The 27,738-nt window shown below is 48.6% G+C and overlaps 2 protein-coding genes across 4 annotated transcripts in view; one reads left to right on the top strand and one right to left on the bottom strand.

The window, feature by feature from the left end:
- LOC138368604 (tripartite motif-containing protein 3-like) overlaps window positions 1-11,507 on the bottom strand; it is a 15,559-nt gene extending 4,052 nt beyond the window's left edge. The window contains exons 1-4 of the mRNA XM_069331141.1: window positions 11,362-11,507; window positions 10,818-11,025; window positions 10,483-10,579; window positions 6,628-6,783 (exon numbers count right to left, since the gene is read on the bottom strand). Of these exons, the coding sequence (XP_069187242.1) occupies window positions 6,628-6,783; window positions 10,483-10,579; window positions 10,818-11,005 (441 nt within the window). The 5' untranslated portion in view covers window positions 11,006-11,025; window positions 11,362-11,507. The remainder of the gene's footprint in view (window positions 1-6,627; window positions 6,784-10,482; window positions 10,580-10,817; window positions 11,026-11,361) is intronic.
- LOC138349497 (uncharacterized) overlaps window positions 1-25,443 on the top strand; it is a 691,637-nt gene extending 666,194 nt beyond the window's left edge. For 2 of the 3 annotated variants that reach the window (XM_069331171.1, XM_069331170.1), the window contains exon 2: window positions 22,841-25,443. In XM_069331171.1, the coding sequence (XP_069187272.1) occupies window positions 22,982-24,775 (1,794 nt within the window). In that variant the 5' untranslated portion in view covers window positions 22,841-22,981 and the 3' untranslated portion in view covers window positions 24,776-25,443. Of the gene's footprint in view, window positions 1-15,979; window positions 16,048-22,840 lie in introns of those variants that run through there. The other variant, XM_069331169.1, reaches the window with a different exon arrangement.
- Window positions 25,444-27,738: the final 2,295 nt, after the last annotated feature.

Genomic DNA, 27,738 nt, shown 5'->3' with positions numbered 1-27,738 from the left:
GCCAATACGAGAACAAAAACGCATAAGGCGAACGATATCAAAAGTATCCGAGTCACCAAGAATTCTATCGAGGGACAGGTGACCGCGAGGGGCGGTCGGAAAGCAAGACACACGCTCGTCCTGGAAGTCAGGACATTCAAGAAGGACATGCACGACCGTAAGAGGGACAATGCAACTAGGACAATAAGGAGCAGGGCGGCGCTCCATCAAGTGACCATGGGTTAAGCGAGTATGGCCAATACGCAACCTCGCTAGAGCTGTTTCCCACCGCCGGTTACGGTGGAAGGAGGACGGCCACGAGGAAACACAACATTTAAGAGTACGTAGCTTGTTACCAGTAACAGACAACCAAGAAGCCTGCCAACGGGTAAGGACTGAGGAATGGATAACCGGGTAAAAGTCGGAATACGGAATGCCTTTACGAGAGATGGGACAAGAGCGGACAGCTTCCTTAGCGGCAGCATCCGCACGCTCATTTAAAGACACGCCAATATGGCTGGGAACCCAACAAAACTCAACCGACTTAAATTTACTGTGAACGAGAAACAGCCAATGCTGGATCTCGACAACTACCGGATGAACTGGATTAAAGCACTCGAGAGCCATGAGGGCACTACGAGAGTCAACAACAACCACAAAGGAAGACTGACAACGAGAAAGCAGGAGACGAAGAGCATAGAGAATAGCATAAAGTTCCGCTGTAAAGATGCTAGTCTCCGGAGGCAAGCGACACATATAAGTGCGATCAGGAAAAACAACAGAGTAGCCAACACCGTCTGCTGACTTAGACCCATCGGTGAAGACAGAAACGGAGCGGGAGTGAGAAGAAAAGTGCTCGAGGAAAAGGCGTTTTAGAACTGTAGGAGGGGTAAAAGCTTTAGTGATACGAGTCAAGGATGTACAAAACCGCGGAAGAGGGACCCTCCACGGGGGCAAAGAAGGAACAACACGAGGAGAAACATCAGAAATACGAACGGAAAGAGAATCCTGCAGGCGAGATAACCGGACAGAAAGAGGGAGGTGGTGAAGAGGAACAGGAACCGCAGGAGGGGTAAAAGTTAAAGCACGACAGAGACGAGAGGAAGGATGTTGCAAGGACCGCGCAAGATAGCGAAGACAGTAGCGATCACGGCGGTCCTGGAGAGACAGGAAGCCAGTGTCAACATACAAGCTAAGGACGGGAGTCGAACGAAAGGCACCAGAACTGAGGCGCAACCCAGTATGGTGCAAAGCATCAAGACGGCGAAGAGTAGAAGGAGAAGCAGACGAGTAAGCAGGGCAACCATAATCGAGCTTAGACAGGACGAGAGAGGAATGTAAAGCAAGGAGAGTGCGCCTATCTGCCCCCCAAGAAGTATGGGACAAGACCCGAAGGAGGGTAAGGGACTTAGAGCACTCAACACGGAGGTAAGAGATATGGGGAGACCAAGACAAACGAGTGTCAAGGAATAACCCCAAAAGCTTCGCGGAATCTTTGTATTCAAGGGGATGACCATAAAGTGACAAAGAGGGACGAAGAACAACCCGTTTCCGCGTAAAAGTCATGGCACAAGTCTTAGAAGTAGAGAACTTGAAGCCATGACCTGTGGCCCAAGACGACACGGCATCAATCGCAAGTTGAAGCCGGCGTTGAAGGAGAGGCGAATCATCACCCTGACAACAAAGGGTAAGATCATCGACATAGAGAGCGGAGAAGACACCAGAAGGAAGAGAGGAAAGAAGACCATTGAGGGCAACCAGAAAAAGAGTAGTGCTCAGAACACTACCCTGGGGCACACCTTCGTATTGCTGAAAAGGGGGAGAGAGAGCGGTACCAAGGCGCACCCGAAAGGAACGACGAGAGAGGAAGCTGCGGAGAAAGAGAGGGAGATGACCACGAAGGCCAAAAGAATGAAGTTGAGATAGGATATGATAACGCCAAGTGGTGTCGTAAGCCTTTTCTAGGTCAAAAAGGACGGCAACAACGGAGGTCTTCGCAGCAAAAGCAGTACGTATATAGACCTCCAAGTTCACCAGGACATCTGTCGTGCTGCGGCACTTGCGGAAACCAAATTGAGAAGGGGAGAGGAGGTGATGGTGTTCCAGGAACCACATCAGACGAACGTTAACCATACGTTCAAAGAGTTTGCAGACACAACTTGTGAGAGCAATAGGGCGAAAGTCCTTAGGGGAAGTACCCAGAGACCCTGGTTTGCGAACAGGGAGGACAACGGCATCGAGCCAGTCCTCAGGGACTGACGACGACTCCCAGATCCGATTATACAGACTCAGTAAATACTGAGACGTGCTCGGAGGGAGATGGCGAAGCATCTCATAATGAATACCATCGGAGCCCGCCGCCGTAGAACCGCAGAGGGCCAGGGCAGAACGAAGTTCAGAGAGAGAGAAGGGATCATTATAGGGAAGCTGAAGATGAGTGCAGAAATCTAAAGGACGAGACTCAAGGACAGGTTTACGAAGAAGGAAAGATTGGGGAAGATGAAGACCAGAGCTAACAGAAGAAAAGTGGGAACCCAGTTCGGAAGCGACCTGCAACGGGTCCGCCACAAGAGTATCATGGAGGTGAAGGACCGGTGAAACATCGGGAACGAACTTACCCGCTATCTTGCGGATACGCTTCCAGATCTGGGCCAGAGGGGTTTCGGACGTAATTGTCGAGACATAAGATGCCCAACATTCACGTTTAGCCGTACGGATGGCCCTACGGGCCACCGCACTCGCTTTCCGAAAGAAAAGAAAAGAATCGGTCGTCTGCCTACGGCGGTGCTTCTTCCAGGCTGCACGCTTACAGCGGACAGCCCGAGCACAGTCCGCATTCCACCAGGGAACGCACTTCCGTGGACCCCGAGAGGAAGAGCGAGGAATAGAGCGGAGGGCAGCGTCGAAGACAGTGTCATGAAAAAGGAGGAGAGCGCGAGAGAGGGGCAGAAGGGAGAGGTCAGAGAGAGTAGCACTGAGGGAAAACAGGGTCCAGTCCGCCTTAGCAAACTGCCACCTAGGGAAAGAGAGGGAAGGGCGAAAAGAGAAAAAGGAAACAAGGATGGGGAAATGATCACTTCCATGGAGGTCATCAAGAACCTGCCATGTGAAATCTAAGTAAAGAGAAGAAGAGCAGAGAGAAAGATCAAGACAAGAAAGGGTGCGAGTTCGAGAGTCCAAATGAGTGGGCTCACCAGAATTCAGAAGAGACAGGGAAGAAGAGAGGAGAAACGGCTCAAGGAGGCGACCCCGGGTATTCGTCAGAACGTCACCCCAAAGAGAATGACGACAATTGAAGTCACCCAGCAGGAGCACAGGCTCCGGCAAGGAGTCTAGGAGGTGTTTCAAATCAGGAAGAGAGAGCGGGACACTCGGGGGGAGATAAATGGAACAAACTGTGTACCATTTCCCCACAAAGATACGAGCAGCAGAACAATGGAGAGGCGAAGGAAAAAGTAAAGGAACAAAGGGAACATCAGCCCGAATCAAGAGAGCAGAAGAATTAGAAGCCCCAGCAATGGCTGGGGGGGGGGAGAGAAAGGAATAGCCACGAAAACGACCAGGACGAGCACCAAGCATCGGCTCCTGGAGACAGACACAAAGGGGCGAAAACCGCGAAACCAGAAGTTGGAGTTCGAGGAAATTGGCGTAATAACCTCGAACGTTCCATTGAAGAATGGACAACGACGAGAAGAGAAAGGACAAAAACAGAGAACAAGGAAGAAACAAAGGCGAAAGACCAACAGAGCACGTTAAAGAATATCAGGGTCGGGATCAGGGTCAGCAAAGTCAGGGTTAGGGGGCATGGGTAAACTGAGCAAAGACGGAGGGAAGGAAACGGGAGAACAGATCAGAGGTGGGCGGGCAGGGTCCGGAGGAGGAGGAGGAGGAGGAGGAGGAGACAACGGAGAGGAGCAGTCAAGGACAGCAGCAGGAAGAGGGGGAGTAGAAAGAGAGGAGCGCACCCCAGCAAGAGCAGCAACCGAAAGGGAAGCAGGGGCCAAAGAAACCTCCATAGCAGGAACAGGGGGCGCAAGCACTGAAACGGGAGTGGAAGGAGCAACAGAGCCAGAAGGAGGAGCTGAGGAAGAAAGCGAAGCCTTCTTACCCGCCGGGGAAGAGGAAGGAGAGGAGCCAGGCTTACGCTTCTGACTTAAAGAGACCGGTGTCCCAGCAACTACGTACCGGGCAACGGATTCCAGTGTCTCAACAGGAGAAGCCGAACGAGAGCACACACGACGGCCGTTAGGAGAGCGATGGACATCCGCCCGCACCGACAGGCGGCGGGGAGAGCCGATAGATGGAGGAAGAGGATGGGAAGGAGGATCGGAGGGGGACGAGGAAGGAGACACAGAAGACACGACAGACCGGGTAGAAGGAAGGGGAACCCCAGACAGAGGACCAGGAGGAGGATCCTTCGGGAGAGAACCCAAAGGGACAGAGGAGGGGGCAGTGGGCGCATCAGGGTCCAAGGCCTGGAAACGGTTGTGAGTCTGAGGAAGGCGGGAAGGACGAGGAGAGGAAGAGCGCAACACGCGAGCATAAGAGATATTAGCATAAGGCGGGAGCCGGCGAACCTGGCGCCTCGCCTCAGGAAAAGATAAACGCTCCCGGTGCTTCAAGTTGAGGACGGCTGCCTCAAGCTTGTAATGGACACACGCACGGGAAAAGGTAGGATGGGCCTCACCGCAGTTGAGGCAACGAGCCTGGGGAGAAGCGCACTCCGACCTAGAGTGACCTTCGCCACCACACAAAGGACAGAGAGAGACAGTCCCGGAGCAGCGGAGGGCACCATGCCCAAACCTCCAGCACTTGTTGCAGAGCCGAGGAGAAGGAATGTACTCCTGGACAGAGCACCTGGCACCAGCAAGAATGACAGAGGGTGGAAGGGTCCTACCATCAAAGGTAATCTTCACAACCCGGAGGGGTTGACGGCGACTACCACGAGGGGGACGAGTAAACGTGTCCACCTGGAGAATAGAATGGCCCTGGGCAGCGAGGATATGTCGAATATCGTCGTGGCAGTCGCGTAGGTCCCGAACACCGGTCGCAACATGGGGCGGGAGCAAAATAGTGCCAACACTGGCATTCAACTGGACGTTCTTCGAGACCCGAACGGGGGTCTCGCCAAGGCAGGATAAGGCAGCCAAGCGGGAAGCAGCATCCTGAGAAGGAGCAGCAACGACACGCGTACCGAGACGAGTGGGGTTAAAAGTAATGGAGGCATCCACGGAATCAATGAGATGTCGATGAAGGGAGAAATCGTCAGGAGGCGCAGAATCAAGAGGGAGGAGATCAAAATATTTGGCCCACGAAGCGGGACCAAACAAGGCTTGATAGGTAGCAGAACTGGAAGGAATCGAGCGAGGGCGGCCGTGACGAGAACGGCGGTGAGAACCCCCAGAGAGAGAGGGGTTAAAAGGCGCAGTAGTAACAACTAGAGAAGGAGCCGCGCCAGGGGACGAGGTAGTCACCACTGGGGGCTTGGGGCTCGACCCAACCACAGAGGAGGGAGGGGAGCCAGGGGAAGGAGTCAGAGAGGCCAAAGGAGGAGCAAGGTCGGGGCCCAATGCAGCGGAGGCTACAGAGCCCGGTCTTCCAATACGGACCGACTCGGGGGCTTGGTCGCCCACCCCACGAGCCTGAAAAGGTAAGTCAGAAGCAGCCGAAACAGGGGTTATCATCTTGACGAAGTTACGAATTCACTCACGAATGTGCCCCCACACCCACCATGGAGCCACAATTAGAGGCAGGACACCCAACAAGAAGCTATCGCCGATCTTGTCGGGGCCTCCTAGGGGTGCGTCGTGAGTATACGCCCCACAAACGCCACCTTAAGAAACCGACAGTCCGTCGAGATCGGGTTCAGTGACGAAGTGGGGATTGACAATAAAAGGTTCCCCTCGCTCTCGACGTCGGGTACTGCAGTTCTACGGGTGCAAGAGTATGCCTCCTCAAGCACCCGGGCGTCAAAGTAGAAGAAGTCCAAGGGAAGAACCAGAACGAGCAAAAGGTCGGCAGGAAACGGCAAGCAGATAGGAGAAGAGGGGGGAGAAAAACGAAACAGAAGGAAAAGGAAAAGATGCCCAGCAGAATTGGAGAGGACGGCAGCAGGAGCACAAGGCTAGAAAAGGACAGAGGACTGTCCCAAGGAGCATCACACTCCGGCAGCCGCCCACTAAGCCCCCAGACGGCGACAACGAGCTGAGCGGGGAGGGGGCTCCACCCTGAAGCTCCACCCTAAACCTCCACCCTAAAAGTTGAACAATTCTAGCATTCTGGGAATACTATTAATGTTTACAAACTGGTCAGTATTTGTTTATGGACCAAAATTAACGCATTCATGTAGCAATAACAACATTCTGGCTTATTCAGAGATGTTAACAATCAATATTTTTCTTCAACACAACCCAAATCTACTTCAGTATTTTAAACATACATGAACTAATAAATAACCTAACCCACAGGTTTGGTAGAGTAAGGAGTACCGTGGGAAACCTACCACCTTCCCCCCCCCTGCACTACCACCCACTTCCTCAACCACCTACCTATATCCCCACCCATCAGCGCCATCACTACCACCACCCACCTGCACCACCAACCACTTGCACAACCACCTACCCCACGGCCTCCACCTGCACCACCCACCTGCTCCACCACCTCCAGGATGCGGCAGACTGCGTGAGTATCCTGCGGCGGGTGGCGGTCGAAGAGGCACTCACCGCAGGCGGCCACCTCGCAGCTCTTGCACCAGAAGGCCAGACGAACACGGTGCTCCGGACACAGGCTCCCCTGCTCCTCCTCCTGCAACACACACTCTTGTAGCTCACGCACACGTGCACGCACACATGCACGCACACATCATATGTCATCAAGATATAACAGTCTCCAGGTACAAGATATGACAGTCTCCAGGTACAAGATATGACAGTCTCCAGGTACAAGATATAAGTCTCCAGGTACAAGATATGACAGTCTCCAGGTACAAGATATGACAGTCTCCAGGTACAAGATATAACAGTCTCCAGGTACAAGATATGACAGTCTCCAGGTACAAGATATAACAGTCTCCAGGTACAAGATATGACAGTCTCCAGGTACAAGATATAACAGTCTCCAGGTACAAGATATAACAGTCTCCAGGTACAAGATATGACAGTCTCCAGGTACAAGATATGACAGTCGCCGGGTACAAGGTACAGGTCTTAAGGTCCTCCACTTACCAGACATGACAGATACCGTCAGGAAATACAAGTTAAGAATGAGTAATGAATACAGTAATACAGTGGGGCTACAGTACACAATAATATCAACTAGTGAGCTGAGAGACAAGGGGGACATCTCCAGCTGGATGTTTGTTTATGTTATTAACAAGCATTATAATTCCTATTGAGCTCAGACCTGTGTTAACCAAGTTGTGCATTCGGGGTGAGTTTTATCCGGGCCGAGCCCTAAATATATTGATGTAAAATGCTGAGGTTGTGCAAATATCTATAACTTTATGGTATAATTTGATTATATTCGGTTATCAAATTATCTTATCGTTATCATGATTTTATAATATATGTCTCGCTGATCTAATGATCTCGTTACGAGTAAAGTTTCAAGATACAACAGCTGTCAGGTGCAAATAGGATCACACATAAGGTTACTGTAGTCTCTCCTAAACTTTACATTTTTTGTTAACTTTTTACAATATTCGTTTTCTATTATTTTGTTAGGGGTAACTGCATTCACTTGTCGATGACCCAAACGGTTGGCGGTGTGGTGGGTGGAGAAAATAGATGTCCGATGTGTGGAAGTGATGAATAAAGTATTAGTGTGAAGCTGATGAGTGTTTCTGGAGGGAGTTGAGTGCCGTGTTTTATTATAAATGTAAATCAACGGGTGGCAGTGTCCTCCTACAGCAGCCTGATAATAAACTGCCCGAAACGCTTTGCGTAATAGTGGCTTTAGGCATTGTATGTACTAGCTCTATCTATAAAGCCAACAAACTTTGTAAAATCTCTTTATGTATGTACCTTTGCCTAAATAAAAATTATTATTATTATTATTATTATTATTATCTTGCCTTTGTTACGTCTAGTACCTCCAGGCGTTGTTTTGCTGCCTCATCAGCGGCTACTGTATTTTTTTTTTTTTTTTTTTTTTTTTTTTTTTTTTTTTTGATGAGATATATACAAGAGTTGTTACATTCTTGTACAGCCACTAGTACGCGTAGCGTTTCGGGCAAGTCCTTAATCCTATGGTCTCTGGAATACGATCCCCTGCCGCGAAGAATCGTTTTTTCATCCAAGTACACATTTTACTGTTGCGTTAAACAGAGGCTACAGTTAAGGAATTGCGCCCAGTAAATCCTCCCCGGCCAGGATACGAACCCATGACATAGCGCTCGCGGAACGCCAGGCGAGTGTCTTACCACTACACCACGGGGACTGCAATCATTATATGTTGCTTCTGGTAGACTGGCGTCCTTCCCTCGGTCTCCAAACTGGTTATGTTTGTAAACAACTTGGAACCTTTGGTTCAGCTCCTCACGCAGCTTGTTACTTCCCGCACGAGGCAGAAACAAATGGGCAAATTTTCTTTCACCCTAAGTGCCCCTGTTACCTAGCAGTAAATAGGTACCTGGGAGTTAGTCAGCTGTCACGGGCTGCTTCCTGGGGTGTGTGTGTGGGGTGTGGGGGAAAAAAAAAAGTAGTTAGTAAACAGTTGAGAGGCGGGCCGAAAGAGCAAAGCTCAACCCCCGCAAAAACACAACTAGTAAACACTTGTGAGAATGTCCCTCTTAGTTTTTTTTCAACCTGATAACATGATCTCTTAATGCTGCTTTCCTGCTTTTGTTCCCATGAAGCAGCTTTGGTTGGTCTTCAGCTTTTGATACTCTGTTTTTCAAATTGTATCTCAGCTTCTCTCCAGACCAAACTTTAGTCTCCGTGGTGTAGTGGTAAGACACTCGCCTGGCGTTCCGCGAGCGCTTTGTCATGGGTTCGTATCCTGGCCGGGGAGGATTTACTGGGCGCAAATCCTTAACTTTAGCCTCTGTTTAACTCAACAGTAAAATGTGTACTCGGTTGTAAGAACGATTCTTCGCGGCGGGGATCGTATTCCAGGGACCTGCCCGAAACGCTACGCGTACTAGTGGCTCTACAAGAATGTAACAACTCTTGTATATATCTCAAAAAAAAAATAAACTGGTGTCGTCATGTCTGGCTACTTGTCCGACCCGTCGGTTGTCCTCCGTAGCGAGCGTCCTCTTCCATGCTCCTGGTTCTCTCCTGTTCCCACTTTGCCTATTGACCTAATGGTTTACTTTGCGGTTGTCGTCTTTTTATTCTTGAGTGGGATGACCTGCTGTGGCATCTGCACATTTCCGGAATATGAATTCCTTAATCAAGTTTGTTGCCTTCCATTCTAGTTATTTTTCCATTGCACTTCTTGAATGTAGACTCTCACTACGGTAGAGCGACGGTCTCGCTTCATGCAGGTCGGCGTTCAATCCCCGACCGTCCAAGTGGTTGGGCACCATTCCTTCCCCCCGTCCCATCCCAAATCCTTATCCTGACCCCTTCCAAGTGCTATATAGTCGTAATGGCTTGGCGCTTTTCCACCTTTCCCTTTCTCTGCAGTCACCTCGTCTATAATCTTTCTCCTCCTTATGTGTTAGTTTCTTTACGTGACTCCCTCGTTTAGTTATACTATGTACTCTGACATCTAAGACAATGGCGCCGGATCTCAAAGGCATCTCATACTCAATCTTCACAACAGCAGCATCATATTGGGTAAACATCAAGTATAATGCAGGCGATGAGTCATAATAACGTGGCTGAAGTACAATCAGCCAATCAACTTTATTGACAATCGACTTGAGAATGGTCCAGGACGGACCGAAACGTCGTCGTCCCTTCACCTTCTAGTGTGTGGTCTGGTCAAGTATAATGTTGTTGTTGGGGGGGGGGGGGGGTACTGTGGCCATCGTCATGTCTGCTGTGTGACACGTTGCCTCAAGATGTATTTGTCCACCATCTTTTCCCTCCAAGTTGTGTCATCTCTGTCAGGCTCCTTTCTTACCAAGTCTTGTTCACTGTGATTAAAATCCCCAAGAATTGGAACCTTGGCTGTCGCTTCTCATATGTGTTACGGCTCGTGTGTCTTACCGCTGTGGCTGCTCTTGCTATTAGACTACCTTTGGCCAGATCATATTGTGTTGTGTATATTGTATTCCTCCCTATGTCTAACGTGTTCCATGATGGTTTGTTTGTATGCACCGCTACTCTATCTTCACGTCTTCCAGCTTACTGTTCCTAATTTGTTATTTTTGCTGATCGATTTCCTTTGATAACAGTATTTCGTCAGTGTATCAGTTGAGATATAGCAGTAAGGCTTCCCATTCTCCACCTGCACACCCTTACCTTCCTTATTACCTAGTAACCTCCGAGGAAAATCAGGTGACACTTGTCAGTGAGGTGTGTGTGAAGGTATAGTGTCTTGGGTGAGTCTTACCTTGGTGGCAGCAAGGAGAAGCTTGCTGGATGAGGCCAAACACTGTATGTTAAAGTTGACTGGCAGGGCGTCGGGCTCCACACTCGGGTATTTGTGTCTGTACAGAAAAAAGTCTAAATAATGTTCTGTTGCACAAGTCTCTTTTGTGACATTATTGTTTGAAGTTTAAACTCTACCTGTGTGTATTTTACTATTTGTGTCTGCATAATCGAGCTTTTAGCTCTTGGACCCCGCCTTTATAACCAATATATTATCCTCTGTTATATCTACTACATATATTTACTACTACTACTATACGTGTGTGTGTGTGTGTGTGTGTGTGTGTGACAACATACCTGCAGGAGGGGCAGATAATGTCACCCCTGGCGGCGAGGTCCTTGATACACAGCCTGCAGAAGGTGTGGCCACACTGGGGTAGGATAAGAGGGCGGCGAAACACAGCGTCAAAGTCACTAAGACACACGCCACAGGAGAGGGCCGTCTCTAGGGGCGGCACCTGGCCCTCTGGTGCCGCTGCGGCCATCCCCACACTTCATCAACCTCCTGTAAGAGAGGCTATTTAAGTTTCGTCCATTTATTATGCTTCGCTCTGCCATACTAATTTTTAATTTAATTTTGCCCCGAGGGGCGAGTTTATTGGGCAGCATTGTTTAACGATCTTGTTAACCAGGATGAGTGACTCATCCTGTGAGTGGATACACCCCCATAGCAGCATGTACAACACTCCGCACTAGGAAGAAACCCCGCTGGGTTGTTCATCCTGTCACTTGCCATACTGTGGTATATAGTGTATTCTCTGTACCCAGGAGCATACATGTGACTCCCGCTGTGGTTCCCCCACACACACCCTTTCCCTGTGGTTCTGTTAGCATATCTCACCTCTCAGTTTATGACGTGGCTGGGAGTGGAGAGAGGCGTGAGGACTCAGAAGGCAGCGTTATGCTGTGTTGATGACCCAGTGCAGCAAGCCGGCTCACTGCTCGCCTTGTCTGCTCCTGATAACAACAGCTGCTCACGCCGCCCAAAATAACCGACCTGGAAGTATTATCGTACAGCTAAAACCTACTGTTACTTCAGCATGTCCAGCGGCGCATATTTTTCTTGACCTTTTGCGTAATGTAACATTTTCTCTGGTTTAAGTAGAATAGTTTTTTTCTTATCTCTGAACGACATTCATTAATATGATATTATCTACTCTACCGGGGTTATGCAGCCCGGCTATCAGGAGGGCGGTGTAGGGAGTCGATAGATAAGGAACCATTGTTTAGCATGTCGACTGTCTGACTACATAGGGTACATTACATCGTCCCAATTCCCAGTTAGGCAATTAAGTGATACATTGAGTGACCTAAGACAAGAGCCAGCAGGTGAAGACATGAACTATCCACTGGCGGTTGTTCACTGTAGACTTATATATACACTAGTACGGTATCTATATAATCGTGCAAGCATTTCTGAATAAAAAGCGCCCAATGTTTATATCAATGTGCCCGCTGCCAGACGACCAATGCCCTCTCAAACGGAAATGGAAATCGATCTTGTTAACCTGAATGCAACAAGTTACCATCCGTGTCCGGGTAACAAGAGGGCAGAGGAGAGGAGAGACGTGATAATAAGAGAGAAATAGGAGCTACACAGGAGTAACTATACAAGTTACTCAGGTTCTGGACGCTGGCAACACCCAGTGTAGCCGGTGAGGGTGGCGCCCCGCTCCTCTACACTCATCTCAACACCCGCCTCGACACCTGTCCTACACCCGCCTCAACACCTGTCCTACACCCGCCTTAGTCTTCTTAGTCGACTGTTGTGGGTGGCATCTGGGGAAAGGTCAAATGCTGTATGTATCCTGCAGGTATACGCGAATTTCCCACTAACGTCGCAAGGGCACCACAACGAGTGACCCGGAAGGTCCCAGAACCCAAAAAAGGGTTCACGCCCGAAGTCAAAGAGTGGGTTCACGCCCGAAGTCAAAGAGCGGGTTCACGCCCGAAGTCAAAGAGTGGGTTCACGCCCGAAGTCAAAGAGCGGGTTCACGCCCGAAGTCAAAGAGCGGGTTCACGCCCGAAGTCAAAGAGCGGGTTCACGCCCGAAGTCAAAGAGTGGGTTCCCGCCCGAAGTCAAAGAGCGGGTTCACGCCCGAAGTCAAAGAGCGGGTTCACGCCCGAAGTCAAAGAGCGGGTTCACGCCCGAAGTCAAAGAGCGGGTTCACGCCCGAAGTCAAAGAGCGGGTTCACGCCCGAAGTCAAAGAGCGGGTTCACGCCCGAAGTCAAAGAGCGGATTCACGCCCGAAGTCAAAGAGTGGGTTCCCGCCCGAAGTCAAAGAGCGGGTTCACGCCCGAAGTCAAAGAGCGGGTTCACGCCCGAAGTCAAAGAGCGGGTTCACGCCCGAAGTCAAAGAGCGGGTTCACGCCCGAAGTCAAAGAGCGGGTTCACGCCCGAAGTCAAAGAGCGGGTTCACGCCCGAAGTCAAAGAGCGGGTTCACGCCCGAACAAGGTAACTACTAATTCCTTGCCCACTTCCCTCCCTTCCCCTGCTTGACCTTGGTCTACTTGCCTTACTTCCGGTAGAAAGCTGAGCAGTGAGGAGTGGTAGTACCTGGTTGACGGAGGGGGAGGGGGATGAGTGAGCATATTCTGCCGTATTTATCACGTAACTCGACAGTAACACCTCACACCCCCCCGTCCTGGTTGGAGGGGATAGGGTTCTCACCAGGCGGTTCCAAGCTCCGTCTCTCATTGTCCAAACCCTATTTATCGTTGGGATGTGTTAGCTTAGATTAGGTTGGGTTGGGTTAGGATAGGATAGGTTAGGTAGGTTTAGGCTGCGTTAGGTTACGTTGGGTTGGGTAAGATGTGTAGGTTGCAATAACTGTTACCATTGTAATGGATAGGTGTAAAGGATAGATAAGAGAAAGAAAGAAGGAACAACATGGAAGAAGGTAAAGAAAGAAGGAAGGATATTGTGTGCTTGTGGAACCTTCTCTTATCAACCCACACTCCTAGATACTTGCAGGTCTGATAAACAATTCAAATTTCTTATGACATATTGAGATCTGAAGTTCTACTTCAAGACGGATTACTACGCTGTTGAGAAGTTGGTCTTCTTCAAGGTCATGACCTTCACCTGCTGTGAGGGGGGTCAGAGGATAGGCTGGGGAGGCCTATGTGTGGTGGTAGCGCGCGCATGTACACCTCTGCTCCTACCCAAGGGCGAGTCACAACAGTCTCGTGAGTCCACCTTGCTGTGTACCTTTTCCAGCACCTTGTTTGGGAAAGGTGTCCTTGAAGTCGTCCAAGGACATTGTGTTAATCGTCGACACATTTTTTGCCATTCGTGTCTTTATTATGCACCCCATACCCATCCTGTGGGTGGTGGTGGAGAGGGTTACAGAGGCACATGTAAACACATCTGTCTGTGTTCAGGGACTGAAGCACAGAGTTCGTTTAGCTAAGCAAGTCCCCGCCCCCAACCATCAGGTAATCACTAATACCCCGCCCCCAACCATCAGGTAATCACTAATACCCCGCCCCCAACCATCAGGTAATCACTAATACCCCGCCCCCAACCATCAGGTAATCACTATAATACCCCGCCTCCACCCATCAGGTAATCACTAATACCCCGCCCCCAACCATCAGGTAATCACTAATACCCCGCCCCCAACCATCAGGTAATCACTAATACCCCGCCTCACCCATCAGGTAATCACAGATACCCCGCCTCACCCATCAGATAATCACTAATACCCCTCCCCACCCATCAGGTAATCACAGATACCCCGCCTCACCCATCAGGTAATCACTAATACCCCGCCTCACCCATCAGATAATCACTAATACCCCGCCTCACCCATCAGGTAATCACTAATACCCCGCCTCACCCATCAGATAATCACTAATACCCCGCCCCACCCATCAGATAATCACTAATACCCCGCCTCACCCATCAGATAATCACTAATACCCCGCCCCCACCCATCAGATAATCACTAATACCCCGCCCCACCCATCAGATAATCACTAATACCCCGCCCCACCTATCAGATAATCACTAATACCCCGCCTCACCCATCAGGTAATCACTAATACCCCGCCTCACCCATCAGGTAATCACTAATACCCCGCCTCACCCATCAGGTAATCACTAATACCCCGCCTCACCCATCAGGTAATCACAGATACCCCGCCCCAACCACCACTCATATTGGTATATTGTATATTACATCACAATTACCGAAATGTTGACCACATAACTCCATCTCAAGTGATCCAGGGTGTAGATGGCGTCTGTGTGTAAATTACTCTTGAGAAATTTGTTTATTAATAACTTCATTGTCTTTTGTAGGTATATTGCAATTATAAATACGCGAGGAAGTATATTTTGCAAGGAAGTTGTATAATGAGCCAAGATGATTGTTGGGCCTTGTGATAAGATTGTAACTATCTCCGGGAAGCCGGTCGGCCGAGCGGACAGCACGCTGGACTTGTGATCCTGTGGTCCCGGGCTCGATCCCGGGCGCCGGCGAGAAACAATGGGCAAAAGTTTCTTTCCCCCTATGCCCCTGTTACCTAGCAGTAAAATAGGTACCTGGGAGTTAGTCAGCTGTAACGGGCTGCTTCCTGGGGGTGGAGGCCTGGTCGAGGACCGGGCCGCGGGGACACTAAAAACCCCGAAATCATCTCAAGATAACCTCAAGATAGATCTCAGTAGCTCTGTAGCAGTGAAGACTAACTACAGGCAGCGGGGGACAGGACCTCAGTAACAAGACAGACCTACAAATACTCACGCAGGAATTTGGTGGTAAGTTTCTCTCTAGATAAAAATTATTGCGTTCAGCTTCTCCTGGCGCTTCCTGGTGCTCCCTGCGGCTTCCTGCGGCCCCCTACGGCTCCCTGCGGCTCCCTGCGGCCCCCTGCGGTCGTCCAGTGATTCGTGAGACTTGCTTAGTTAATATCTGTACGTCACGACGGAACTCTGGCGCGCAGAATGATTTTTACAAGAATTTACATCGCAAAGAAAGAACTATAGGAATTTCAATGACAAATACTTCCAGCATTATTACAAGAACAATTACTTAGTGATGGCTCAGCGTGGTGGAGGACAAACACAGTACTTCCAGGATAATATATTGAATTTTATGTTGACAAGGCTTTTAGTTTACTAAATTATATCATTGGTGATCTTGCTAATTGTAGTTTTTACACCTTAATTGTTGATGCAATCAATGACAACTCCTGGCACTTCAAGAGTATTATTTTTATGTGATATGTTGGCACTATAGGTGCCAACACTACTGGGTGTAGTGTGACCACAGTACTGGGTGTAGTGTGTCCAGAGTACTGGATGTAGTGTGTCCAGAGTACTGGGTGTAGGGTGTCCAGAGTACTGGGTGTAGTGTGTCCACAGTACTGGGCGTGGGTGGAGTGGGCGGGACCAGGGTGACTGAAGGTATATAAGGGAGGGTGCCAACTTTCACACCGTTCATTCCTGGATGGTCCACTCTAGCAGATACATCGCCACTCGCCACACAGGACCTCGCTGGCAACTGGGAACCATGGCAAGGGTGAGAGGCATGGCAACTGTGCGGTGATAAGTCTGTGTGCTAATGTGGGGTTAGTGAGTGCTTGCCGTGGCAGGAGGAGTGTGTCGTGTAGCCTGGCTAGGACACCTTGCTTGCCTTATGGCAACAGGGGTCACGTAATTATGGCAAAGGAGCATTAATACACTACAACAGTTGTGGAGACGAACAAGTGGCAAACAATGTTTACATGAGTGATGTTTTGTTTATGTATTGGCGCTGTGTTCTTGTTTGGGTTATATAGTTAGTTCATTTATAGTCAGATAACTATTTTGTAAATTAATTATTTCTTAATGATTATTGATAGTGTTATCTGGTGGTGTTACTTGATTATGGTAATTGGTATTACTGTTGCTACGTGGTTATGCTACTTGCCCCTGCTGGTGGGGGGAGGGGGTGATCGTGTCGTTAGTGAGCAGTACTTGTGGTGGGTTGTTAGTGTGGTGGTTGAGGTCACTTCGTCTTCCAGCACCACTTGCCTCTCACACTCTCTGTGGCGGCGACGGCTCCGGTAGGTGGGTGGGAGGGAAGGGAAAGCTGTAAACAGTATAAAGGGTGTATGGATGGAGGGTTGAGAGGGAAGCAAGTAGAGTGTCTATAATTCTCTGAGCCTCTTACCTTCTCTTTCTCCCCATCCTTCACCTTCCTCTCTCTCCCTTCCTCCCTCTCTTATCTCTCTCTCCGTCCCTCCCTCCCTTCTCTCTCCCTCCCTCCCTCCCTTCTCTCTCCCTCCCTCCCTCCCTTCTCTCTCTCTCCCTCACAACATGATGATTTACAGTATTTAAGTGCTTACTTATATCAAAAGAGAGAGAGAGAGAGAGAGAGTTTACACTAAGGTGCAGGATGACAGTACCGTGGGACAGACAAAGATGACAGACTTATCTCCATCAATTAGACACCTCCCTTATGAAAAGAGGTTAAGGAAGCCTCACTGACATTCTTGAGAACACTGAAGAGTGTGACATGACTGACGTATGCTAATGGATGAGCGGGAATAATCAAGACAGTATTAATAATGTATCAACTCTGACTAAAACACGAAACAAGAGATTATTATTATTAACGTCTTTATTGACAAAATTAATTACAATTTTGCCTAACAACTGAGATACAAATTGATAAAGTTTAGTGTGTGTCTTCAGTGCTAACGTTATTGTGAGTACAAGACCAGACACCTTAAATGTGTTTGCACTTTCCTCTTGTGAGTGCAAGTAGAGGAGGCGGTGAAGAGTGCGTGTGTGGCACTTGTTACTCACAGCTCAGTTGATCAGGTCCCTCCCACCAGGAGCTGACAGCTTCCACACTCACTCCTCACAACATTTGACTATTGAAGAAACATTCTCTTTGATTTTATCTTGCTCGACGATCGTTGGAGACCAGAGATGCAAATTCAAACTTCCGTTGAAGTTGTCGTCTTCTGTTGGTCAGGTGTTCACTCACCTGTGTGTGTTTACCCTTCTCGTGAAGGAGGCGGTCCTCACCATCACCCACACCAGGGACCTCACCATCACATCATAGTACGTCACTGTAGACCATATCAACTCAAATTAGATCCGAGGATGACATTTTAGATCAGAACACCTGGGCTCAGATCAGCGCCATCACCCACAGGGCGTGTGGGCGTGCCAGGCTATACTACACGGTGGGCGGACATACCCGCAGACAGAGAGGCACTCCGACATTTAACCTAAAAATTAATTTTTATAATAGGAAAAAAATCCTCGTTATACCCGCGGGGCGCCACTGAAGGCAGCGCCCCCCACCCTGGTGGTGAGGGCAGCGCCCCCCACCCTGGTGCTGAGGGCAGCGCCCCCCCCACCCTGGTGGTGAGGGCAGCGCCCCCCACCCTGGTGGTGAGGGCAGCGCCCCCCACCCTGGTGGTGAGGGCAGCGCCCCCCACCCTGGTGGTGAGGGCAGCGCCCCCCACCCTGGTGCTAAGGGCAGCGCCCCCACCCTGGTGGTGAGGGCAGCGCCCCCCCACCCTGGTGCTAAGGGCAGCGCCCCCACCCTGGTGGTGAGGGCAGCGCCCCCCACCCTGGTGGTGAGGGCAGCGCCCCCCACCCTGGTTCTAAGGGCAGCGCCCCCCACCCTGGTGTCTGGAGCACCGTGACTCAACCCACCAGGACCTCACCGCGCGGGAAACAACATAACATGATGAACGCCTGAGGCTACGCCATCAGGGCAAGGCAATGAGGAACAGGTCGGGGGAAATCTATGTCAGAACAATCTGTTCAAACTATCTATGTCAAAACAATCAAGTAAATGGTGAGAGAGGTAATATAGTGAGCGTTGTTACGGGGGGGGGGGGGGGGAGGCCACTTGTAATGAGAGAGTTAGAGAGTGAACCTTAATGACACCACCACCAGCTTACACGCCTCAACAAACACTAGGCTATGGAAGGAGTCGTAGACAGACACAGAGAGGTATAGACAGGAAAATATAGACAGATGGAAGGATGGACGGATCAAGACCAAGGGAAGAGCAAGGACAGCGGTCACCAAGTATTCTACGGGAGAGCAAATACCTGGAGAATGTCTGCGGTTTGGTCCAGTTACCCGCATCCTCCAGCGCCGCACCGGAATGTAAACAGGTGGAGTTTATGACCACACCGCACACACACCTGCTTAGTGGGCGGGGCCGCCGGTTCCGGTGGGTGGGAATGATTCCTGCGGGTGGGCGGGGCAGTTCTGGTGTGGTTCCAGTCGTTGTTCAGTGGGCGGGGTTGTGGATGGGGCGCTTGTGTAAGAAAATCATGCGTCACACAGGTGAGGTGACAATGGTTAGCTTACGTTATTGTTATATGACGTTCAAGCATGATCTGTCATATAATCAATTCGATTATGTGACAGATCCAAGCCACTGGCTCCAGATCCATACAGCTCCTGTGCCAGATAAGTCCACTACGGGCTCACCATAGCCCGTGCTACTTGCAACTTTTTCTTCCCAGTAGCTGACTCTAAAACAACCCCCACCACTGGCTGGGATGGTCGCTGCACGGAGCAGTGAAGATGGACTTGGAGATATATATTCATAATTACACGCATATAAATAAATATATCCATTGAAAGTCCAAGATTAAGGCCATAAAAATGTCACGACCGTCTTTAGACTGTGACTTTAGATCCTCTTTATAGTGACCACATTTAAGGCGAAGGAAGTGTATTGAGGTAATAATATACATTCCCCAAGAACAGCAACTGCTTGTACTGCGTGTGGGGGCGTCTGGCCCCCCCCCCCACATCACTTCCTGCACTCTGGTCTGGTGTGGGGGGTCCTCGACTTGCTACACCCCCCCCCCCCCCCCCACAATTTTCTGGATTTGATACATTTATAACAAGTATGCAGATCTCGTAGCCAAGACTTGTACCTGTAGCACGTCCTCGACCCCATTGCGTGACCGTAATGACTTCCGTGGCATGATAATTACATTATAATCATATGTAATTAAACACAAATGTAAAGTATTTAACTTAAAGAACATAGGGTCCAGTTTCCGGACTCTTTGTGACTCCAGTCTTTTCACCTCACCCACACACTGGGTGTGGGGCCCTCCACCATCCACACACTGGGTGTGGGGCCCTCCACCACCCACACTGGGTGTGGGGCCCTCCACCACCCACACACTGGGTGTGGGGCCCTCCACCATCCACACACTGGGTGTGGGGCCCTCCACCACCCACACTGGGTGTGGGGCCCTCCACCACCCACACTGGGTGTGGGGCCCTCCACCACCCACACACTGGGTGTGGGGCCCTCCACCATCCACACACTGGGTGTGGGGCCCTCCACCACCCACACACTGGGTGTAGGGCCCTCCACCACCCACACACTGGGTGTGGGGCCCTCCACCACACACACACTGGGTGTGGGGCCCTCCACCACACACACACTGGGTGTGGGGCCCTCCACCACCCACACACTGGGTGTGGGGCCCTCCACCACCCACACACTGGGTGTGGGGCCCTCCACCACACACACACTGGGTGTGGGGCCCTCCACCACACACACACTGGGTGTGGGGCCCTCCACCACCCACACACTGGGTGTGGGGTCCTCCACCACCCACACACAGGGTGAAGCGTCCACCACCGCCCACACTATAATACTACTACTAATAATAATAATTAATACTAATAATAATGCCAGTAGTAATTAGTGAGAAGAGGAGAGGAGGGGGAGGGGCAGAGAGCGGCCGCCGACAATGTGGGTCAAGAGAGCCACAAGCTGGTGTTGTTTAAATGCACATTACACCTGAGGCCTCCTCTCTTGGCGAGGCCCGCTTTCCCTTGTGTAAGTTTACCTCACCTCTCTTCTTCCACTCATCTCTCCTCATTACCATCATCACTTCCCTTCCTCCTCTCATACTTCTTTTATTTAACTGTCTTATTTATTTTCTTCTATGCCTCTCATATCTCTCTCTGCCTCTCCTTTCCTCACCTATATATCCATACTTTCCTCTGCTTCATCTCTTTGCCTCCTTCCGTTTCTCTTCCTCCTCTCGCTGCTCCTCTTCTCAAAGTGCTCTCCATCACGTTCTTCATAGTTGCTTTGTCTTATTTGTGTTGACGGTCGGTTGTTGACAGATGGCGGGGATCAGACCCGCTTTCCCTTGCGAGTCAGAATCGTTAAATATCCCATGGAGCAACGTTGTTTAACTTCCTCCCCTCCTCTACATTTCTCTTCACTAAAGATTGGTACTTTTTTCAGGTTAATGACATTATCTGCCGCTGTTGCATATGTGCAGTCCAGGATGTGGGGGCTCGGTGCGGCGTCCAGTACACACATAAGTTAGCTTCCTTGGGACAAATGAAACGCTTTGCGTAATAGTGGCTTTAGGCATTGTATGTACTAGCTCTATCTATAAATCTATCAATTTTTGTATAACCTCTTGTATGTATGTACTTTACCTGAATAAACATTTATTTGTTATTTTATTTAAATGCTGGAAATATTTCGAATATACGGAATCTCAATTATTTTACCATAACGACATCCATAATATACTGTATTGTTATGAATTGGTCTTAACTTTGTTTAGTATTTGCCAGTATATTATTGAAAACAATGATGCACAACTCTTGTATAGCAGTAGCTTGGTGAAACGAGTCATATAATGAAAAAAATATAATTTTATATTTTTCTTTGTAAAAGAGATATACTTCCTACTACAGTACTTACATTTCCATTTGCTTGCAACTAGAGTAGTGAATGTTTGGCGCCAAGGATGCTACCAGGGCAGACGTATTGTTGTGCCAGTGTTAGCCTACTGGATGACACGCGTAACTTTGCTTACACCTTATTTCACGCGTATTTTATTCTCCATAAACTAAATGAAGTAGATTCTTTCATAACGTCAACCGTAATGGCTAGTTCAGCCAGTGTGCAGACGGGAGCCCCTGCCCTTGTGTGGCAGTGCACAGTAGAAAGTTGTTTTCACATATCCATACATTAAAACATTGATTGTAACCATGATATATATGTGCTTCAGCCTACAGTTTAGACCTATTGTCTTATGTATGACCCTGTGTCCTGCGTGATAGTGAATACCAGCATTATCCTCACTTTAATAAGACTATCAAAATCCTCAGATTAGGCAAAATTGTAATTAATTTTGTCAATAAAGATGTTAATAATAATAATAAGCACGCGCTACGGTCCTCAGGTAGGGCGCTATAACACGCTCCAGTCATGTTTCTCTTGTGAGGTTTCATCCACTCTCCCCAGACAGCCGCTGGTGATGATAATGGTGATGATGTTTCAGGGCTTGGTAATGGCGTGGGCGTGGGCGTGTATCGTGGCCGGCGACTACGCCCCACCCCGCCAAGCCTACGTCGTGGTGCCGGCAGGACCCAGTAAGCAGCACAAGTGGGCGGGTTATGGTTACTCCGACTACCTTCCTCTCGCCGTACCCAAGCCCTACATTATACCCAAGTGGATACCCTACATGGATCCTACCTACACCGCCTACTGGTTCTCCCTCACACAGGCACCCATCAAGGGCTTCTCACATGGTCGCACCAGGCTTCCTGACCCCAACCCTACACAAGGCTTCGGCTCTCCTGGCGGGAACTCTGTGGCATTGTCCGGTGGCTACGACAGGAGCCAGAAACCGGCGCCCTATCACGCCACAGATCCTGTAGGAGGAAGCGTGCCACAACCTTCCCTACGACAAGCGCCGCTGCTGCAGGTCCCCGCTCCTCAGGTCTCACTGCCCTTTGCCGCTCTCCCTACGTCGTCTCCAAGCTACTCCAGCGCCACCTACCTACCGGCGCCCTTTGGTGTGGCGTCTGTCCTCCCAGCATCACGCCCTGCCACTCAGCCCGTCCTCTGAGCAGTCCTTCCTGCCTCCTAAGGCCACCGGCATTCTTCAGGACATTCTTCGCTAGAGTGAAGTGACCACTAATTCTTTGCGCCTGATAACAGTGTTAAGGACTCATAGTCAACTGCAGTGCCTCGTTGCTTCCCTAATCTAGTGCATACACGTAGATTAACAGACCTACACATGCATAGTTGCTTGTAACACGCAGTGTGCATGTTGCTGCACAACCCGGGCCGGTGCAATCACTCAGCAAACTATAAAACTTCCAGGGGCGACAAATTAAAGAAGGGGCATTTTGTTTTTAAATATAAAACCTTTTTTTGTCATGCAAAGTTTGCCTATTGTACCAAATACCTTTTCACCGTCCCTGGTGACAATTGTGTATGTGGTGCTTCATTAACCCGCCTGCCTGCACTAACTACACGCTGTCCACTAACTACAACTCCTTCTTAATTGCAGGTGGTTCTTTTGGTGGTGTGTACCCTACTAACTCTGGACCTAACTGTGGCGAGCTACAGTAACAACTATGTCAACCTGATCATTCGTCCCGCGGGCCACAGTCGCTCCTTCAAGTGGCTGGGTCGAGGTGACATTGACAACATGCCCCTCCACGTGCCCCGTCCGCTCTACATACCCCGCTGGCTACCCAAATCAAAGCCGGAGTACTTGGCCAAGTGGGTGCCCACCATGCCATTTCCTCATGCCCACCAGCCTCATGCCCACCAGCCTCATGCCCACCAACCTTACACCCCAAAGTATTACGCCCCCAAGCCTTACGCTCCAAAGTCTTATGCCTCCAAGCCTTATGCTTACCAGCCTGCCACGAAGTTGTCAGAGTTTGGTGGACCTAAGATTAACTCTGTAGTGCAGCGACCAAACTCTCCAAGCTACGGCATGGTTCCCCCGTCTGTGATCAGCGCTGCTTTTCCAATTGCAAGTTCTCACTCCACCGGCTATGCCCCGCCCCACCCAGGCGACATCGTCTCTGGGACGCCCCTCGGCAATACCTTCCCTGCTACTGTGGGCGCCTCGCTTACTGTGGGGGAGCCCTCGCCCAGAGAATATAATCCTCCACGACAATATCTTGTGGTTCCCGAGACGGGTATTAGAAGCCAGGCCAGTGGGGCACGCGCGGTACCTTCCTTCGAAGATTTGATACACGGCGCAGCCACTGTGCACTTCAGTGAATTTAGTGCCCCTCAACCCAACAGTGTCATCACTCTTGAGAACCCATCAGACAGTGTGAAAACTGTTGCCGACTATGGAGGTAACAGTGCCTTGACTGGTGGAACACTGAGTGTTGCTGACTATGGAGGTAACAGTGCCTTGACTGGTGGAACACTGAGTGTTGCTGAGCCACCATCACCCACCATCACAACCATCCTGTATGGTGACTGGGAGAAAGGTGTTGCCACAGACGCTCAGCTCAACACCTCCGTCGGGGAAGACACTGCTCTAGTGTCCAACAAGGAGCCTAGCATCAACACTCTTGATGCCAACTTCCCACCCCCGACAACAACACAAATCCTGGATGGGAATAAGTATCTTGAGACATGGCAGGAGAGCCCGGGCTCACCCCGGGCATCTGCTACTGTCGTCTCTCTTCCGCTGGAATACCTTCAGCGAGATGTTTTTGCTCGGGAAAACGACGTGGTGTTTGTCGACGTTTCGCAGTCACTTAATTTTGAACCAAATCCGGGACCTGACCAGGATACAGAACTCTCAGTTTATCTGCAGGTTAACCAAGACTTCCGGCCTAGCCAACTTTTTGACAGTGAAGGCTTTCGCCCGAATCCGAAATTCAATTCAAGTGCCATTTCTCAACCGACTCTTGAGGTTGTGTCTTATAAAAATAGTCAAACCAATCCTGAATCTGTGTTTGGTGAAAGAGCAGACTACAGTCTGGAATATGATGAAAACTCTAAATTCACTTCCGAATTAGATTCTGATGATAGTTTCCAACTCAGCGAGAAGACAGGCAAAGACAATCAGTATACTAATAGCTTTAAAACCAACCCAAAATTCCTATCTAATGAAGGAGAGATTCCAGTGAATTCGACGGCCGTAGCCACATCCCGTGTGGACATGACAAAGTCAGGTCTGTTAGCACCGCCAGTATTGCCGCCAGTGGCGGAGGGTCGCTCGTTCTCCCACCACAGCATACTTCCCCTTACCGGGTTCATCCCACAACCTGTATCCGTTCCCCTCGCTCCCTCAGCCCTCACTCTCAACCGGCCTGGGAGGACCTCAGAGGGGCGACAAGCCCGTGGCTTCACTGCAGGACGGCCCTTCTCGCACCTAATACCAGAGGCTTCCCGACTTCTTCCCTTGGGTGCCCGCGTCCAGTTCCGACCAAGCCGACGCCACTACCCCAGACCCGTGTTTCTTGGATAAAGGAGAAACACCCTAGCCGTGCCCTCTTGTGAAGGGCGACACACGGATCTTAGATATAGGCACATTATCTCTTGTATGTAAAGTTATTTATGATGTTTCAACACATTCGAATGTGTACATTCGAATGCATTTAGCAGTAGCCCCCAGTCAGGGCAGTATTTTAGTTTCATATTCTCATTCTTGTCAGGGCCCTGGTGTTACCCACCTGGGCACAAGAACCCTGTTAGTGTCTCATATATTATCATCGTTATTCATCAACCATCATGAAGTGTCAATCAGCTGTCCGGAGACAGTTTTCACCCACTTTTCACTATTTTACTCCAGTAGTTAAAGTAATTTATTATGGGCCCCATACCCATCCTCTGACTGGTAGTGGGGTCCCATACCCATCCTGCGAGAGGTAGTAGCCCCCATACCCATTGTGTGAGTGGTAGTGGGAAACATTAGGGTATATATAATGGACTCAGAAACTAAGCCCATTACTCCAGTACCACTGTTAAACTTGATCCTCAACTCTCTCTCATCAAAGGGTACGGATATATTCTTGGCATGTTATAAGAAACTAATACTGTGGTTCATTTACAGTGTTGTGTAGGTCTGACAGCAAGACCCTATGCGGTAGATGTCTCTTATGGTATATTCAAATGAAATAAAAAGTCAGTATGACATTGTATACATTTTCCAAATGTTTTCCTAATTATGTAACCATGTAGAGATTTACATGGTTACGATGTGGGTCTCCATACCTTCTATGTAGAGTGGGTCTTACTCCGTCTCCATCCCTCCCTCCTCCTTCACACACTCCATCTTCCATTCCACTGTGTCAGTAAATTATGTTTAAATTATATAGTTACATTATATATATATATCTGTATTATTGCCCTACAAATAATAATGGTGCTATTCCCGTCTTGAGTGACCTGTAGAACAACCCGTCCTTAGACCAAGTCCATTCTATCCAGCTGTCGACCCCAAAGACGCATTCATCAATTTTAACATTCTGTTCATTCAAAATGGGAATTTTCTCAAATATAAATTAACATTGTTATACATTATTGTTATAAATCCAACAATATATTTGACATTTTTATCTGGAGGCAGTTAATAAAGAGACAATTCATTAATTAAATGAAATTTATACTAATGGCTCTCGTAATCCGACTAAAAATGGGTTTGCAGTTATATATATATATATATATATATATATATATATATATATATATATATATATATATATGTCGTACCTAGTAGCCAGAACGCACTTCTCAGCCTACTATGCAAGGCCCGATTTGCCTAATAAGCCAAGTTTTCCTGAATTAATATATTTTCTCTAATTTTTTTCTTATGAAATGATAAAGCTACTCATTTCATTATGTATGAGGTCAATTTTTATTTTATTGGAGTTAAAATTAATGTAGATATATGACCGAACCTAACCAACCCTACCTAACTTAACCTAACCTATCTTCATAGGTTAGGTTAGGTTAAGTAGCCGAAAAAGTTAGGTTAGGTTAGGTAGGTTAGGTAGTCGAAAAAACATTAATTCATGAAAACTTGGCTTATTAGGCAAATTTGGCCTTGCATAGTAGGCTGAGAAGTGCGTTCTGGCTACTAGGTACGACATATATATATATATATATATATATATATATATATATATATATGGTAATTTTAAATAATCCCAAAATGGAAATGAAAGAAAAGCATGAGTTAAAAATCAAGCACTCACAATGCGTTAATTGTCATTCTTACACTAAGAAGGACATAAAGGAAAGAGCCTGTCCTTAGACCAAGTTCATTACCACGAGAAACCACACCCCCTTTCAAGCCACCTGGATAGTTATCTACATATTTGTGAGGGTTTTGAAAACATTATGGTTTCAGTAACAGTCTACTTGTAAACTGGCAAGTGAACCCTTGTCCTAAACAGACAGTATTCCCAAATTATAACTTTAATGTATTATAAATTGTTCGTTTAAAATATTGAAAGTGTATGCTGAAAACGTTTTCTTTGAAGAATTTGGCGTTCTGTAAACTGAATTCTTGGACACACTTTAAATAGTTTTTTAATTCCATATTTCACATTATCGTCAATAACACACAATATTAATGAAATCTAACCAAACTTTAACCTCGCCTAACCATGGATAAAGAGTACATATAATACCAATAATTATGTAGTTGTTTCCAATCCATTCCCTTGAGCGGACCTCCTCCCTGAGGACAGGTTGAAAGGAAAGTAGCTCTCACGATCACTCACTCTGTCTTACCTTACCTTGAGGTTCTTCCGGGGCTTAGCGTCCCCGCGGCCCGGTCGTCGACCAGGCCTCCTGGTTGCTGGACTGATCAACCAGGCTGTTGGACGCGGCTGCTTGCAGCCTGACATAGCCTATCAGACTCGTAGTGTCAGGCTCGCAGCCTGACGTCTTAGAAACGGTCAGGCAGAAAACAATCACTGAAATCAAGAGATATAAGAAAATGCAAACCAATATGCCATCACGGTCCTGTGGATCTTATCCATGCTGAAATTTATATGACTGAACGTGCGCGCTTTGGTAGCTTGCGTAGACTTGCTCTCCCGATTGAGTGATAAAGATTAAGCCAGCCCAAGAGGTGGCAGGGGCATGAATAGCCCATAAATTCCTCTCCCGGCCATGACCACCAAATAGCAATAACACAGTTGCCAACAGGCAATTTATATCCAGGTTTCGTGTGTTAAATAATAAACACAACTTAAATTACGACCAAGAATTCGTAAATTAAAAATATCATAAAAAGCCTCGGTAACATTATTGCAAATGAATTTGTAATGAAGGATTTAATATAATCTGCCACTAGCACAGATATTTGCCAAACAGTTTTTTTTTAATTAGCAAAATTAGGTATACACCGCTTACTGTGGTGCTACCTTATTCTATAAGGAAATGTAGATGTTTATCTCTCAGAATGTTTGGTAATATGTT

This window comes from Procambarus clarkii, chromosome 25 (genome assembly GCF_040958095.1).
Source record: "Procambarus clarkii isolate CNS0578487 chromosome 25, FALCON_Pclarkii_2.0, whole genome shotgun sequence".
Taxonomy (NCBI): domain Eukaryota; kingdom Metazoa; phylum Arthropoda; class Malacostraca; order Decapoda; family Cambaridae; genus Procambarus; species Procambarus clarkii.
This window is presented reverse-complemented; position numbering and strand designations above follow the sequence as displayed.